The 15,948-nt window shown below is 44.5% G+C and overlaps 1 protein-coding gene across 1 annotated transcript in view; it reads left to right on the top strand.

Moving 5' to 3' along the window:
* The first annotated feature begins 8,431 nt into the window (after positions 1 to 8,431).
* LOC137652535 (26S proteasome non-ATPase regulatory subunit 8-like) overlaps positions 8,432 to 15,948 on the top strand; it is a 55,673-nt gene continuing 48,156 nt past the window's right edge. The window contains exon 1 of the mRNA XM_068386006.1: positions 8,432 to 8,646. Within this exon, the coding sequence (XP_068242107.1) occupies positions 8,530 to 8,646 (117 nt within the window). The 5' untranslated portion in view covers positions 8,432 to 8,529. The remainder of the gene's footprint in view (positions 8,647 to 15,948) is intronic.

The raw sequence follows: 15,948 nt of genomic DNA, 5'->3' as shown, positions 1-15,948 counted from the left end.
GATGGACTTAGTAGAGGGAGGAAGTTTTTACAAGATAGACTCTGCAGAGGAAATAGATTGAGCAGAGGGAAGAAGTCTCTACAAGATGAACTCTCTCACCAGAGGCAAAAGGTCCTTACAAGATGAACTTAGCAAAGGGAGGAAGTCTTTACAAGATGGATTCAGCAGAGGCAAGAAGTGTCCTTTACCAGATGGACTCAGCATAGGGAAGAAGTCTCTACAAGATGGAAGAAATTTTTACAAGATAGACTCAGCAGAGGGAACATCTCTACAAGATGGATTCTGTAGAGGGAAGAAGTTTCTACAAGATAGACTCAGCAGAGGGAAGAAGTTTCTACAAGATGGACTCTGCTGAGGGAGGAAGATTCTATAAGATGGACTCAGCAGAGGAAAGAAGTCTCCACAAGATGGTTTCAGTAGATGGAAGAAGTTGTTACAAGATAGACTCCTCAGAGGGAAGAAGTCTCTACAAGATGGACACAACAGAAGGAAAAAGTCTCTATAAGATGGACTCCACAGAGGGATGACATGTCTGTAAGATAGAGTCAGTAGAGGGAAGAAGTTTTTACAAGATAGACTCAGCAAAGGGAAGAGGTCTCGACTCAGCAGAGGGAAGAAGTCTTTACATGATGGACGCAGTAGAGGAAAGAAGACATATTTGTACTAGTATGCCATTTTCCTTTACAAAAATTCACTTGTACTATTAAATAGGAACGATTTCCATTTGTATTTGGCATATAAACAATGTACAAACGAGCTACACGCGAGGGGTGTGCTCTACAACGCTCACAGTGTCGCACACAGGTGACATTTGTAAGTCATGGTTTTCTATCTCCTCCCGAGTCTTGATCGGCTAGGAAGAGACTGATTACGTTTGAACAGTAATTAACTGGGCCATTGAATTTATAATGGAAAATCTTCACTGAATAGTCTGATAGTTCTGTAAATCATAGTGATAAATGAATGTACTGAGGATGGTAATACGACATCTCTAATAACAGGTTGAACAAACATTCTTCAAACTAGTCAAGTTACTCAAAGTAATAATTACACTGATGAAAGTAATGCAATGTCTAATATAATATCAGGTGGATCGAGCATTCTATGACATTGGACATAGACATGTTAAGCATGAGATGAAAAATCATAGTCTGCATGCCATTTGGGCATTTTGACAGTCCTGGATGGCCGGCCCACGGCGAGACCAACTGGTGGGATGGGATTTTCTGGTCGGGGTGGAGCGGCTGGAGTTGAAGGTCTGACACGACTTGGTGTTGCTGGTGGGGGCAGTGGAGTTTGGTCGGTTGGCGTTGTGTGTATAAGCTGGCGAGTGTGGTTGGTTGGCTTTACAGGCATGAGTGGGGGAGGTTGATCGACTGATGTTGGGTAATGTCGGTCAGCCAGCAGTTGTGGTTAGTCAGCGGGCGGGTCCGGTGGTGTTGGTACTTATCGATTAGTCTCCTTCGGCTTGGTTGGGGCCGCGCTTGCGGGTGATTGCAGGGGTATGCCACAGGTTATATTTTGCAGCTCTGTCGGGGTTGTAACCGGTGAGAATTTTCTCAGGAATTTCTGGTTGCGCATCGATACACGGCCCGAGCCACCATCCTTTACCACATACTGGTCATACTGCCTTACCTCAACGACTGTCCGGTCCTGTCTCATTTGGTGGGATGTGGGCCGATTTGATTTTGGATGCGAACATGGCCACCAACCCGTAGGAGTGGCAGACTGCGAGTGTGTTGTGACCAAGTGTCCATCATGCGAGCATGGCGCTTGCGTAGTGCTTCTTCCCTGGATGTCAGGGTTTCCCGCCATGTGGTGTGGGGGTTGTACTTCCCAGGTATTGTTGAATGGCCTCCCTGTTACCTTCTGTGGCAGGCATGGGGATAGACTAGGTTTAGGTGGGGGTGCCGTGCGCCAAGGACAATTGCATTGAGATGTCACACCATTGTCACATGCATCATTTACCGGTGTACGATTGTCTGTGGTTGCCGCACTGCACGACATCTTGCCCGGTGTGGGGAAGTCCTTGGAGATTATGCCAAGATCGACGCAGGCACTGAGTGACAAGAACACTCTGTTGGTCGAATCTGTGACGTACACTATTGTACACTATTTGCCGAGACTCGGTTTGCGGATCTCCGGTGTGTGTTCCGCAGAATCAGACGATGGCTGCCCCTAAAATACGAATATCTTGTTTATTTACCACCTTCATTCTCATCGAGACCGGGAGCAGGTCCACGGTCGTCAGGTCCATCTGCTCGATAACGTTAACTCCGACCAGACAACTTTGGCAACTGGTGTCGGCCATGGCAGGGAGTGTTGCAGGTCTTGTGCGCTTGACCGGTCTGAATCCCAGGGCGAGGTAATCCCCTGCATGGATGCTGAGTCGGGGGTTTATGAATGGCTGCGATTGGGAGTTCCGCCTGAGCCATCTGCCACACATGTTGTCATACAGGTGGTTATCTAGTGCTAGCAACTGTTCACCGTCAAACGTTCGGATGTCTGACATGGCACAACTCTATGAAAGCCGCCGTCTGTTCATCGCATGCCTCTGTGTGAGTGGATTTGGCAGCCGATTTACTCCGACACATTCGCTCTATGTGGTTATCGCGATTACATTTGTGGCACTTTCTACTGTAAGCCGGGCACTCAGTTCCTGATTCGCCAGGGCTCATTCTTACCATGGCCCTTCTCACCACAGTACCGGTAAACAGCTTGTCTACCACCGTCACTTGCACCTGTCTGACGTGCATCACCCATGTATACCGTGTTTTGGCCCTTGATGCGGCGATAGGAGCTGGTGACAGCTCCGCGCCATGGCTGTGGGTGTCCAGCAATCGGGACGCAGACTGCTTACCAGACTCTATCGCTTCGATGAACCTAATCGTTTCCTCCAGCGACATCTCCTGCCGCTGGTCGCTAAGTAGATCCACCTGGATGTCCTGGTCAGCGATACCTCGTGCAAGCACGTCTTTGATCACGTCATCCACGAAGTTTACGCTTAGTCCACATATGCACCTCCTGATGTATTTGCACATGTTTGCTTGGGCCTTCACGAGGGCGTGAAATGCCTGTATCGGTTCCTCGCGGCCCTGTCGCATGTTTGAGAGAGCCTCCCACGCCACCATTGCATTATCCCATTATCCCCGCGCACCGTGAGGGCTTTTATCGCACTGAGCACTGCCTCCTCCGATTCGCCTACCAGGCTCCTCCCCGCGGCGCTGGTGAAGTCCTTGCGTAGGCTCTCCTCACAACACTCAAGGAGCTGTACCACAACATCATCGCCTTCGACCCCGGTTCCCTTGCAGTATTCGCCCCAGCGAGTTAGGAAATAGTCCAACTCCCCGCTCGTGCTGTCCACTGATATCGTTGGGTGCTTGAGTTTTTCAACTTCGGTGCTTGGCGGGTGGTATTGAGCTGCCGGGCCCTGGGCATGAGTCGTTGTGTGTATTCAGGAGCGCTGCAGTAATGATGGGCTCTGTGGATGCTTCAGTTGGATAGTTGCATCCAGGCACTTGGCAACCAATGCTTTGTGCGGCCATTTTGCTGCTTATCACTGTGAATTACCTACTTGGGAATTACTGACAAAGTGAATCACTGTAAACCATTTGGGTACTATTGACATTTTGAGGCCTTTTAGCTAGATTAACTCCACAGGTTTGGGGTTGTTTATATCGTCGTGTAGGGACACACGATCAGGTAGATCTAGTATCAGACTTAACTTTAATACACAGCAACACTGTTCTTGACAATTTCCTGTTGCATTGGATTCAAGTCCGTTCACTTTTGTTACGGCCACGTTTTGTTTACCCTCGGCTGGCACTAGTCACCATATTATCACTCAGATCGTCGCATCACTTACAATAATGTTTTTTAACAATGACTTCCCCCTCGGATCGTTTGTAGGCCTACATAAATAGGAACGATTTCCATTTGTATTTGGCAAATAAATAATGTACATACGAGCTACAAGCGGGGGGTGTGCTCTACAACGCTCACAGTGTCGCACACAGCCACAGGTGACGTTCGTAAGTCATGGTTCTCTACTATGTCTTTGTCTGGTGCAAGGTATATAGAATAAGGGAGAGAGGTACAGTCACTTTAGTTGCGGGGATAGTTGTGGGGTATTTCCGTGACGCTCCTGGAGGTCAGGGTGGGAGCGGTCAAGGGAACAACTGAACTTAAGTACCTTGGGTCGAAGGGATTAGGCCTGTCTGTAAGTGTGTGTGATGTCCTTCTCACTCTGTTATCTTGTATACCTTTAGTGTTCTTTTGAATTCATATAGGTCACTGTAATGCACATACAAAATCGTGGATTGGTAATTTTGGATCTCTAATATATAATAGAAACCATAAATTAATATGCTTGATAGGACTCGAAAAATATTCAATTAACATTTGACCTGGTATTTATTTACAAAGACTTATTTACAATTTTACAATACATTATTTGATAAACTAACATAAATATACATAGATAACAAATGATAATATCTGGCTTCATAATAGAAATGAGAAATATTTAGTAAAAGTAAAAAAAAAATAAATCTATGCATTATTTAGTTAATTTATGAATCTTTTTCTTTTCTTGCATACTTGATATAATTTGGGCATTCAGAACTCTCATCCTAAAAAACATCCGACATCTAACAAAAAACACTATTACTTTAAAAGGCAAGGACACACAATTTTCAATATGGCGTGCCAAGTCGTATAGTACTCCGTTGCCTGGTCTCAGTGTATTTTCTCCATTGTATGTTTTAAACATTTTTTCCATTACCTTTAATTTTTCAAAAGCCTCAGCACTTGGTTCCGTTAATTTATCATCATGTCGCTCTACTGCACTAATCCAGGTACCTTTCACTTTTTTAAGCTTACATCCTAAGAACTGATAATCTGGAAATTATATGCCACATAACCTCCAACATATCGAAGGCCCTCTTCGTCTGCAACATTCTCTAAAGTTCTTTCATAAAATTCATTTTCAAAGTTTTCTGAATCTTCTTCTGGCATCTTCTCATCTTCAGTAGAGGCAAACACCATTGCAGAAATCATAAGCTCTCTTTCAAGATAAGTTTCATTTGAATCATTATTTTCACAACTTTTCTCTTGACTGAACATTCCTTCCGACATATTTGAAGAATCGCACTCCTTCATCGAGTTACAATTTTTTCCAGTTATAGAGTTTCCTTTGCCAAGTAAATATGACCTTATTCTGTGTTAGACTTCAACTGGCGTAGGATGATCATAAGTTGCACCCATTTGTCTAAGACAGCCAAACATGTTTTCCAGTCCATCTTGGTTAAGTCTGGAAGTAGTTATGTATGATACATCATATTTACCTTTCAACATATCATGCAACCTTGGCAAGGATTTACATGACACAATAAGTCCCTTTTGGAACTGATAAATCTTATTACTTTTCAAAACTCGCATCGTCTCAGTGGTACACTTCATTTTGTCAAGGATTTTATTCTGTTCCGACAGTTGCATCCCATAGGCATGTCTAGATTTTTTTCTGTCATAAGGTACCCTTGAATTGAACACATCAAACCAGGAGTCGGCAAGCTTTATAAAGTCCCTTGTACTTTCCCAGTACATGCTCTTCAAAAGTCCCTGACTTCCATAAAAATCTAAAGCTTTAGATGTTGTTTCCGAAAGAAGCTGCACTGCTTTCCTCACATTCATACGTTGTGTACCTGTTACATTTATGTATTTCTCTGTTAAACGATATGTGGGTTTCAAATCACTTTTACTTCGGTTGACAATTTCCCTAATACATCCACTTAGAACGAAATTTCTATTTTGTAATTCAAAATCTGAATCAAGAAAATTGTTTCTCACTAACTTGATTAAATGATGAGCATCGGCGAAGACATGAATTTCTCTTTCTGGTACAGAGGGGTTCTCAAATGAAGGATTTTCTGTTCCTATATTGAGTCTGTTCCATAAACTGATATTAGTAGGACCCGTCACACACCATAGCCACAACAGGAAAACCGACAGACTCCACTTTTGTAATTACATCAAATAACAGTTCCTTGGTAACCTTGGTATCAAAATTATAATAAATTAGTTGTTTCCAAGATTCTCTTATTCCTCTAATCATAATGCACTGTACACGAGATTTAGGATCATAAAGTGTCTTTGATCCTTGGTCATAACACCAGATTTGAGAAACACTACACTCATCAAATGAAATTACACATAAACGACTATATTCTTTCATTTCCTTGCCCTTTTCATTTAGTATTTCAAAAACTGTGTGCAAGATTCCCGGGTCAACAATGATTTTTGATGCCCAACGCCTTAGGGTACTTTCTGAGGGAAGAGGAATCTTGCACTGATCACCTAAGTACCGATAACGTTTAGGACTGAAGTTTTTCAATGTTATTGCACGACTAATGTCACCATCTGCCCAACGTTTCACAATTCTTCCACTCATAATGTTTTGCACCTGTGAAGGAGAAAACATTTTTTCTAAAAACGCTCTGCAACATGATGCTTCATTTTTCATAATCTCTAAATCCTCCAACAAACGTAACCTTTCTTTATCCCACTGCTCTTTCTTTGTAAGGAGATCATTTCTTTCTTGAGTAACGCTGTTCAATTGACTCTGCAACTCTTCTAGTGTTGCTGTATGAACCCTTTCTTCACTTTGAGGATAGTCTTCTCCACAGGAAACATTGTTGTAATCATGAAGCTCATTTTCACAACCTAATAACATTTCTGCAATTAAGCGTTTCCGATTTTTCTCTTTTATCCTTTTCATTCGAGATGTACCAGATACACTATCATCTGAAATGTATAAAGAAAATTTTTTTAATATCTCTCTTTCTCTTACACACACACACACACACACACACACACACACACACACACACACACACACACACACACATATATATATATACATATATATATATATATATATATATATATATATATATATATATATATATATATATATATATATATATATATATATATATATATGCATCAGTTGTCATAAGACTTTGTATTAATATGATCGTGATTGAGGTATGGAATATGCCAAGTTTTCCCTTTATAGTCTCTTTCTATTTACTATATATGTACACACAAACCCCCATATATAAACACAGATAACAGCTGTTATAAGTGTAAATAGTGTGACTAATTAAAAAGAAAAAAAGTAAATAAGTTTTTCAAGTAATACTGAAAAATTGAAAAAGAAAGATTACCAACCTTGTGAATGAGGCATGTGAAGTGTTGGGATTGCATTGCTTTTCAGACGTCTGTATTTCATTGCTGGGGCTCGTGATCCAAGAAGTTCCTGTTGCAGGTCTCTCTTATATGCATTTTCTTCAAAATATTTATTGCATATGCGATGAGTAGTAGGGTTAAAGTTGTCCTTTCTCTTACAACGATGAACCCATTTCCTTCTTGTTTCCTCATCACGAGGGAATCGGAAAAAGGATACCTCCTTTTTTTTCTACTATTTGAATAACAACCAAATACGGTGCAGTTGTTTGGCATTATTTAAATAATAATCTAGATTATATAAATAATCAAAACTAGGGTTTTATTCGAAGAATGTCAAACTAAATCACTGCAAAGATGATTGAAGGGACCTGTGATCGACATTTAAATGAAACGGTAGCTGGATGACTTCTCGCCCTGACATGACCTACAGGTGACGCGGTTCTTGGGGGGGATAAGCCGCAACCCCCCACAAATGACTCTACCTGGTCACTCTATATACCTTGGTCTGGTGGACAAATTCATAAAAACCAAGCGTGACTTCTAGTATGATATGTCCTTTCAAGAAGATTCCATTGTACCGAAAGAGTGGAACATGAGAGTGTTTAGCATTGTAAACATGAAAAAATAGAAAGGCTCTAAAAAAATACAAGATTAGAAAAAATAAAAATGCTTATGATCATGGGTCAAGCTAGGTGACTTTATTTCACGGGCAACGTTGACAAAAGTTTTCATTTTGCTAAACACAATTATACCTGTTACAATGTACAGCTATCATTATGCTAAACGCAATGATGCCTGTTACAATGTACAGCTATCAGACGTTTCCTTAGCTTCTCATAAAGTGTACTGTAGTTAATAAAGCCAACTGTACCACCTGCAGCACCCTTTATTTAATACTATGTGGAAATAGTAATCCTACACAGTTATAAAGAAGTCTTAAGATTCTAAATACTGCATGTCATTTCCTTTCCCCTATTTGATTAGTTATGATTTTTGGGTTCTATTTTGATTAATTTCATAAACTAACTTTATATTCCACAAATTTTGTTCAAACTCCCATCTGAGAAGAAAAGCATGTGTGTATAAATATAATGACGTTTGTGTGTACTACCCAAACAATACTACAATTGAAACTGTTAAGAAGCAATACTATAATGTCATTGTAGTTCTGAAGAAAGGCAACGCCAGAGAGACTTGTCAAATTTTGGAAGTTAATACAACGAAGAAGTTCGCTAGTCATTCTTATTGCTTACTAACTGTAAAGTTTCGTTGTTAGTGATAATGAGTCGTGATAACGTTGTAAGAAACGTTGTTTCTGCTTATGAAAACTTAAAGACCGAGTGGTCTAAAAAGAATCGAAATGTTGAAGCATGTGGAAAATTCCTCTCCGACATAAAGGTGAGGTCAAGATGTGATGTTTTTGTGTCTAGTCCTGTACAGGAGTCGCTCAGACATGCGTAGGCTAAAGGTGGTTGGGTATTGTCCCAATGTCCTGCCCACTGGATATTTGTGATAATGAATATCACTCGAAATTTAATGGTATGATGTTAGTATTATGAGATATTGCATAGGCAATTGTAGTCTTTGATATTATGAAAGTAATTTCACCCCTTAATCTATATCTTCACCTATGTCATACCTTGCACACTGGAATAAAAAACAAAAACAATTACACTACTCTAAAACACAGGATACTTAATGGTAAAGTTTTACTGTATTACAGATTCTCATTTCGAACTGAAAATGTTTTCCTGTAGTAAATAACATGATTTGACCAAATTAGACCTTCATTTCAACCGCAAACAAACAGAACAACCGATTCGACTAACTTTAAGTAGCCCAACTTGTTGCTGTTATTACGGATGAAATGAAGGTGAAGACCGGTTAAATCACTTTTTTTCTACAGGAAAACATTTATTTTCTGTTAAAATGTTTAAATATGACTTGTTCAAATTCTGTGTCACTTCACTCGCATTCGTACTGCGAACGCTAGCATTAGCAATGTTACGCAACGTTACCAATGTTATGATGGCATTGCTAACGTCAGCAATGCTTCGATAATATTAGAATGTGTATTTTTAAGCATTTTTCCATATACCCTTTACACAATATAGAAAAGGTACAATAGGGTACAGAACCTAACAAACCCCCCTAACCTAACCTAGAAGTTCCCAGGTCACAACCCCCTATCCGGGGGCAAGCCCCCGGACCCCCTTCCCAGGTCACAACCCCAAACTTTTACTGGCAAGAGGTAATGTTGAGCTTCGCACTCTAAAAACATTAAGATTAAAGAAATGAATTGCTTACTTTTATGACCCGGATCGGCGTTTCTTCTTGGTTTTTAGATACCTTAGTTTGGGTATTGCAGTAATATACGTGAATGTCTTTCCTATACGATAGGAAGGAACAGCACTTGGGGCACTGTAAACGTTGAGGTATTACATTGTGTGATTTAAGGAAATTATCAACATTGGATGTCATATAAAAAAAAATCACCTTGAAATTTAGCAAATGATTTTAAGTTTCTATAACTTCCTCCATCGCAAAATACGAAAAAAAGCTCACTTGAAATAACAAACACCTGACTAGGACAAAGGTTTCCACGGAAAAGGATTTGTTGGGAGGGGTATGAAGAGACCACTTGAAGAGATAAGGGAAGGGAGTGGGGAAATATTAACCCCCACCTCCTGTGTAAACTTTCCATACGTATGAGTTCGTGATTGGTTAATGGAAAAACAACGGAGTTTAGAGAGTAAACATGAATGAACTAGAGTGGGAAACTTGTCCAGAGCAAGTATTTATGTGAAATTGGGGCGTGACAAGGTAATAACAAAATGTATAAATGTAATATAGAGAGATGAAATGGAGTGTATGATAAACAATATTTAATGGGAATATAAAATGAGGTGATTTTATAAGGTATCGAATAATAAAACGAGTAAGACTGGGGTCAAACGTAATATGTATACGAGGGTATTACATAAAAGGGATGGTATGGTTGTACGAGATCAAGTCATATGCTTGAATAAAGCCGGTGAAGTAGAATAGTTAAATTTCACGGCTAGAGAAGAAGAAATCCTATTGGTGGAGGAGGAGTCTATGCGCAGGGGGGAGGGGTTTTTGCGCAGAAGGTCGAAACCTGCTATGTACAAATGAAGAAACGAGAGCTACTACAACCGATAAGAAGAATGACTAGAAATAAATGAAAAACACTGCTAATGTTAGCATGTTAAGCTATATATTTTTAAACATTTAAACTTACCCGCTGGTTATATATGATAGCTTTATACTTCTGTCGGGCAGAAAATTCAAAACTCGCGGCAATCGCATAGATATGCCAGGTATTCACTAGCGCCACCACGGAGCTAGGTTGAACTATCCCTCTTAGTATCAGATTTTCTTCTGCCGCCATATTGGCAACAGCTTTGGAAATTCACTCGCCGTTTACCGGGAATTAACAGTGTTCTTGGTGATATACAGTTTTTTATTGGTTCTGACGTTCGCAATTATTGGACTCTCTTACGTACTGTATTCTCTTGAATACCTATTGAATTGGATTATTTGGATTGTTTTTTTACCCTTGCTTGATTTTGATCTCTCTATTTACATTTCAAAACGGCTGACCCCTCCCCTTCATATAGGAAGTGCGTGAAAGGGTGTAAAACTCGGCTTCCAAAAGCCTCTGTTGATCCCCATACGATTTGAATTAAATGTAGGGGTAAAATTTGTTTGTTCCGTAACTGGAATACAAACCACACTATTTAAAGTGGGTAATACTTTCGGTGTAGCTGAAAGGACGAGCCATTAAGATTTTACTGAGGGTTTACTAGCCCACCGCTAGTTAGCGGGGGGTAGGGAGGGTAGTTAGCTACCCTCCCCCCTCACACACCTGTGTGGTAAGCTCACTTTTACTTTGGCTCGGGTGGTGATCGGACGTGTCCGCTCTCACCCTCGCCTCTTTGATAGCCATTAATCCTTTTTGTCTTTTTCTTACTTTTTCTTATACTTGTGATATATATATACTGTATATACATTCTTTATATTTATGCATATGTTTGTGTATAGAAATGTAGTAAGTTTTCATTTCAGTGATTGTGCTGTGTATGTAGTGTATGACAACGTCACCGGCTTAGTGCTAGGCCACCTCGGTTCCGTTGTGGGGTATGGCCTCTCCCTCTTGGTCCATTGGTTTTTCCTTCGGCTTTTCCGTTAACTCGGCCGCCGTTGGGATCGTCATCGCTGGACTTTCTTCATTCATCTATTATCTTCGCTGTTCCTCCTTTCCTACGGGGAACTTGGATTCTCAGCGAAGGGAATGTGGGAGTTTTATTGCCTATGGTCTCTCTCTCTACTCGAGGTCGTTCACCCCTTACTACTACTACGCAAGGGCTACTATGTACTATTACGGAAGCTCCTTTCCCATTGCGGGTTGGGTTGCTATTCCATTTATTTGTCTCAATTATTTTTAATGAAATCTAATTGTATTTTTTTTTAACTTTTCAGCTTCTCTGTGGAGAACACTTCCCTTCGGGGATCAGTGGTTCTTACTATTTGTGATCATTCTTCGATGAATTATATAATTAATATTCTGTTATAATTCTGTTTTTGTTACAGTTCTCCGCCCTCCCCCTTCTCCCGTGAATGTCATTGGGGGAGGAGGGCGCATACTTAATTTTTAATTATGTTTTGCTTTTCCCTCGGGGTTACTCTTCGGAGTTCCTCCGGGGGAATTTCTGTTAAATAATTATTTAACTCTATTTTCCCAGTTAACTATGCAGTTTTTTTTTTTCCTTCGTTTGACTAAAGTGTGCCAACAAAGCAGAGCTGTCCTGTTTGTGCCTGGGGAGTCTGCTGTCGCTGCCGTCTCTTTAGGACATTGTCATGGGCGTTATCCCTTCTCTTAGAAGTCCTCCCATGACAACTGTCAGCTCTTCAGTTCATCTTAGAACGCTAAGGAGGTTCGCCTCCAGGGGTAGGTAACTTCCCTTCCGAGGGAGGTTCCCTTCCCGGGTGTAAGAGCTTCCCTCCTGGATGGGTTTTCCTGGTCCTCAGCCGGTTATGCTCTTGGTGCTGAGCGACCGCACTTGTAACCTGCTCAAGGAGCTGAGCGGTTGCAAGGCTGGGCGCATGAAACCTTCTGGTGGCTATGCCCTTGGGGCTGAGTGGTCGCACCAGCAGCTTTGCTCAAGGGGCTGAGCAGCTGCAGGATCAGTCTGGTGATCTCTCTTATTCGCGAGGGAGGCCACTCTTAAGGACTCGTCTTCGGAGGATTGCTCCTTATAGGTCAGCTTGCTGATCCAACGCCCCTAAGAGGCGCCATCACCAGTGTCTTAAGTCTCTTCTATGAAGTGTTCACCTCTCTCGTTCGCGAGAGACGAATGAGAGAGGCCACTCATAGAGACCCCTCTTCGGAGGATTGTTCCTGATTAGACCAGCCATCTCCTAGACCTGCTGACCTGCCGTCTCCGTTCTTGGCTGCTGACTCTGTGGGCGCCCTCGCACCCCGTTATCCAATGGGCACCGGTCCCTTCGGGAGAAAATGGGCTTTCTCACATTGTAAGTCCCTTAAGCGCCAGGTATCCCCTGCGCGTGGCTCGCCTGCTGTTCCTGAGAGTGCCATCCAGAGACATCCTGCTCCAGGGACTGCGCGCCAACGTTCACCTGCACATCAGCGCACATCGTTGGAGTTTCTGACTAGCGCACAGGCGCTCACCAGTGATTCAGCCTGCTAGTGTATCCTAGTCTCTTCTACAAAGGGCACCTCTCCCGTTCTCGGGAGTATCAAGCAGATCTTCCAGTGTTGAGCCAGCTGACCTATCGGTCTTCCAGCTCTACCTTGCACTGCAACAAAGGACTTCGGCTCTGGACTCTGAAGCAGTCCTGCCTACGGTCCTCATCGAAGGATGACCGCCCCTTTTTAAGGACACATCCCAGTTCCTGATCGTCCTGTCAGCTGACCCTGCATCCTGGCGCACTAGCAACGCGCATGCTCGCCGATGATCTTCTAACGCCAACGAACTTCTTACGCGCACCAGCGCCGACGATCTTCTTTCGTGCGCAAGCGCTGACGATCTTCAACGTGCGTAAGCGCCGACGATCTTCTTTCACGCACAAGCGCTGACGATCTTCCTATGCACGTAAGCGCCGACGATCGTCCGCGCGCGGGCACCGATGGTTTCCCGCGCGCGCCTACGATCTTCTTAAGAGCGCAAGCGCCAATGATCTTCTTACACGCGCAAGCGCTGACGATCTTCCTATGCGCGCAAGCGCCGACGATCTCCTTCGCGCGCGCGCCAATAGTCTACCGATGGTCTTCCGCGTGCGCCAACAAACTCCTACGCGATGCAGCACGCTCCAACATTCTGGTCCACACGGGCTCTTCATTCTGATCCTGCACATCAATATGATTCCTGCGCACTCTATGAAGTCTCGCCCGCGCGCGCGTTTTCAGCAGTCTCCCGCGTGCAAGGCGTTCTCTAGCGCACTCACCAATACCCTCCCCAGCGCGAGGCTGCTGGACATCATGCGGTAAGGGCGCCATCGCCACATTCCCCCCCCCCCCCACCCCCCGCAAGCACAGCACAGCGCGCTTGCCGGTGGGGGGGAAGGTTCCAGAAAGGCCCAGGGACATGCCTTCCTTATCTTTTTAGAGGCGATTTCCACCCCAGAGGGAGTGTCTGATCTCCTTCGGAGGAAGGTCATCCTTTTAAAGGAAGCGTCGACCTTCCACCCGACAGACCTGCTGACCTGCCGTCCCCGTTTCTACATGGGCCTAACAAGGCTCCACCCAAGCATGCTGTTGCGCGCCAACAAGATCTAACGAACACTCTTCAGTAGCTCATCAGGCCCCATCACTAAACCCTAACACAGGGTATCAAGGGCGTACGTACCAATGTGCGCATACGCTCCAACAGGAGCATGGCTCCATCACGTGCTATGGGCGCCCTCATGCGCATACGCGCCCACTTTCTCCTGGGCGCCCTACGCAAACTTCGCCCACGCACCCTGCGCTTACGCGCCAACATTCTCTTACGTGCCCGCGCCCAGCTGCGCGCCAACACTCACCTGCGTCCCATCAGCCTCCTGCTCAATGGCGCTCTCCCGCTCGCCAACAGTCTCCTGCCCGCGCGCATACGCACCCAACAACCACCTCTCCTGCGCGCCATCATCTTACGCGCCAGGTAAGACCTGTGCACCAACGATCAACAGAAAGCAGTACTTCTGGGAAGTCAGCAATGCTGCCTTCTCCCACGCGCCAACCAGTACCAACGCGCCGGCGCTCACCTGCGCACCAGCCTTCTCCCATGCACATCTCAAGGATACGCAAGCGTACACTCGCCCATCTTCTCCAAGGGATGCGCGCCCCACATGATGCAACTGCGCGCTGGGGAACTTTCTCCTGCGCGCACGGCCTATGACTGGCATAGATGCGCGCGAACACTCTCACGCGCACCCGCGCACTCAACGTGATAATCCTGCGGTCCCGCGCCACCAGTCTTATGTGCGCGAGCCCCGATATTCTATTCACGCGAGCGCCATTATTCTCCCTCGCGCGAGTGTCAGTATCCTCCCGCGCGCGAGACTACTGAGCGACGTACGGCAAGGTCGCCATCGCCTAATTTCCCTCCCCACAAGCGCATATCACCGCGCATTGTGGGAGAAGGGAAACATCCAGAGGGGTCCAGAATCCCAAAGCTACCACATGCGAACCCACCAATGATGGTGACTCCTCCCAGGGATCCTTCAATCCCTGTCCCTTCAAAGGGTATGTCTGACAGCGCGTCTGTCAGTCAACAGCCCTGGTTCGGTGCCCTGATCAGAGCCGTAACTCAGGCTTTCAAGGCTGTCTTCTCTGAATTGGGACACAGAACCATGGCTTCTTCTACCCCTTTGAAGAGAAAAAGAGGAGTTCCAGACGCGGTCACTTCCCCAAGGGCGAAACTGACTCCTCGCAGACCTTCGAGGCAGGTTCCTTCTATTCCTCAGACTGCCTCTCCTTCCCTTTCGGAAGAAGATTTCCCGTCCCCAAGGGAATCACGCGAGTAGAGACTTTCCCCCATCGCACCAATGGAGGAAACCTCTCTTCGCGCCGAGGGGTCTACTCAGTCGAGGATTGGAAGGAACATGCCACCCTCGTCAGTGTTGGGGTCTTATATCCTTCCCAGGACGGACTCTAAAGACACTAAAACATTGCCGAAGTCCTCTACTAGGACTAGGATGGAGCCAACTAGCCACTTAGGGAATGTCCGCCACTCTCCCCAAGAAGAGTCTTCGGGGATAGAAGGAGACTTCACTGTAAGTCCTACAGCAGGAGGAGACCAGCAAGAGTCAGAACATGCGTTTTGGCAAGTTTTGACTCTAATGAGGGCTCTCAACGGGTTTTCCGACCCAGAGATCCCTCCTCGAGAGGGCAAAGACACAGTCTTAGACCATGTCTTTGGTACTCAAAAACCCTCTGAGACCAGTGCAGCCCTGCCCTGGTTTCAGGGGGTTAAGAGTACCAGGGACAAGTTCTCACAACTGCTCCCCGTGATGTCCTCCTCCAACCGTTCCGGTGCCACCAACAAGTACTTCCCACCTCCTCGCGTACAGCAGAGGAGGTACTTCGAGATCCTAGAGGAGCCTTGTCTAGCTCTTCCTCTTCACCACTCGCTGGAAGAGCTAACCAGGCGAGTCTCTCTTGAGAGACTCTCCAACCGG

The sequence above is a fragment of the Palaemon carinicauda genome, chromosome 1 (assembly GCF_036898095.1).
Source record: "Palaemon carinicauda isolate YSFRI2023 chromosome 1, ASM3689809v2, whole genome shotgun sequence".
Lineage (NCBI taxonomy): Eukaryota > Metazoa > Arthropoda > Malacostraca > Decapoda > Palaemonidae > Palaemon > Palaemon carinicauda.
The sequence above is the reverse complement of the archived record's forward strand: the minus strand, read 5'-3'. Positions and strand labels throughout refer to the sequence as shown.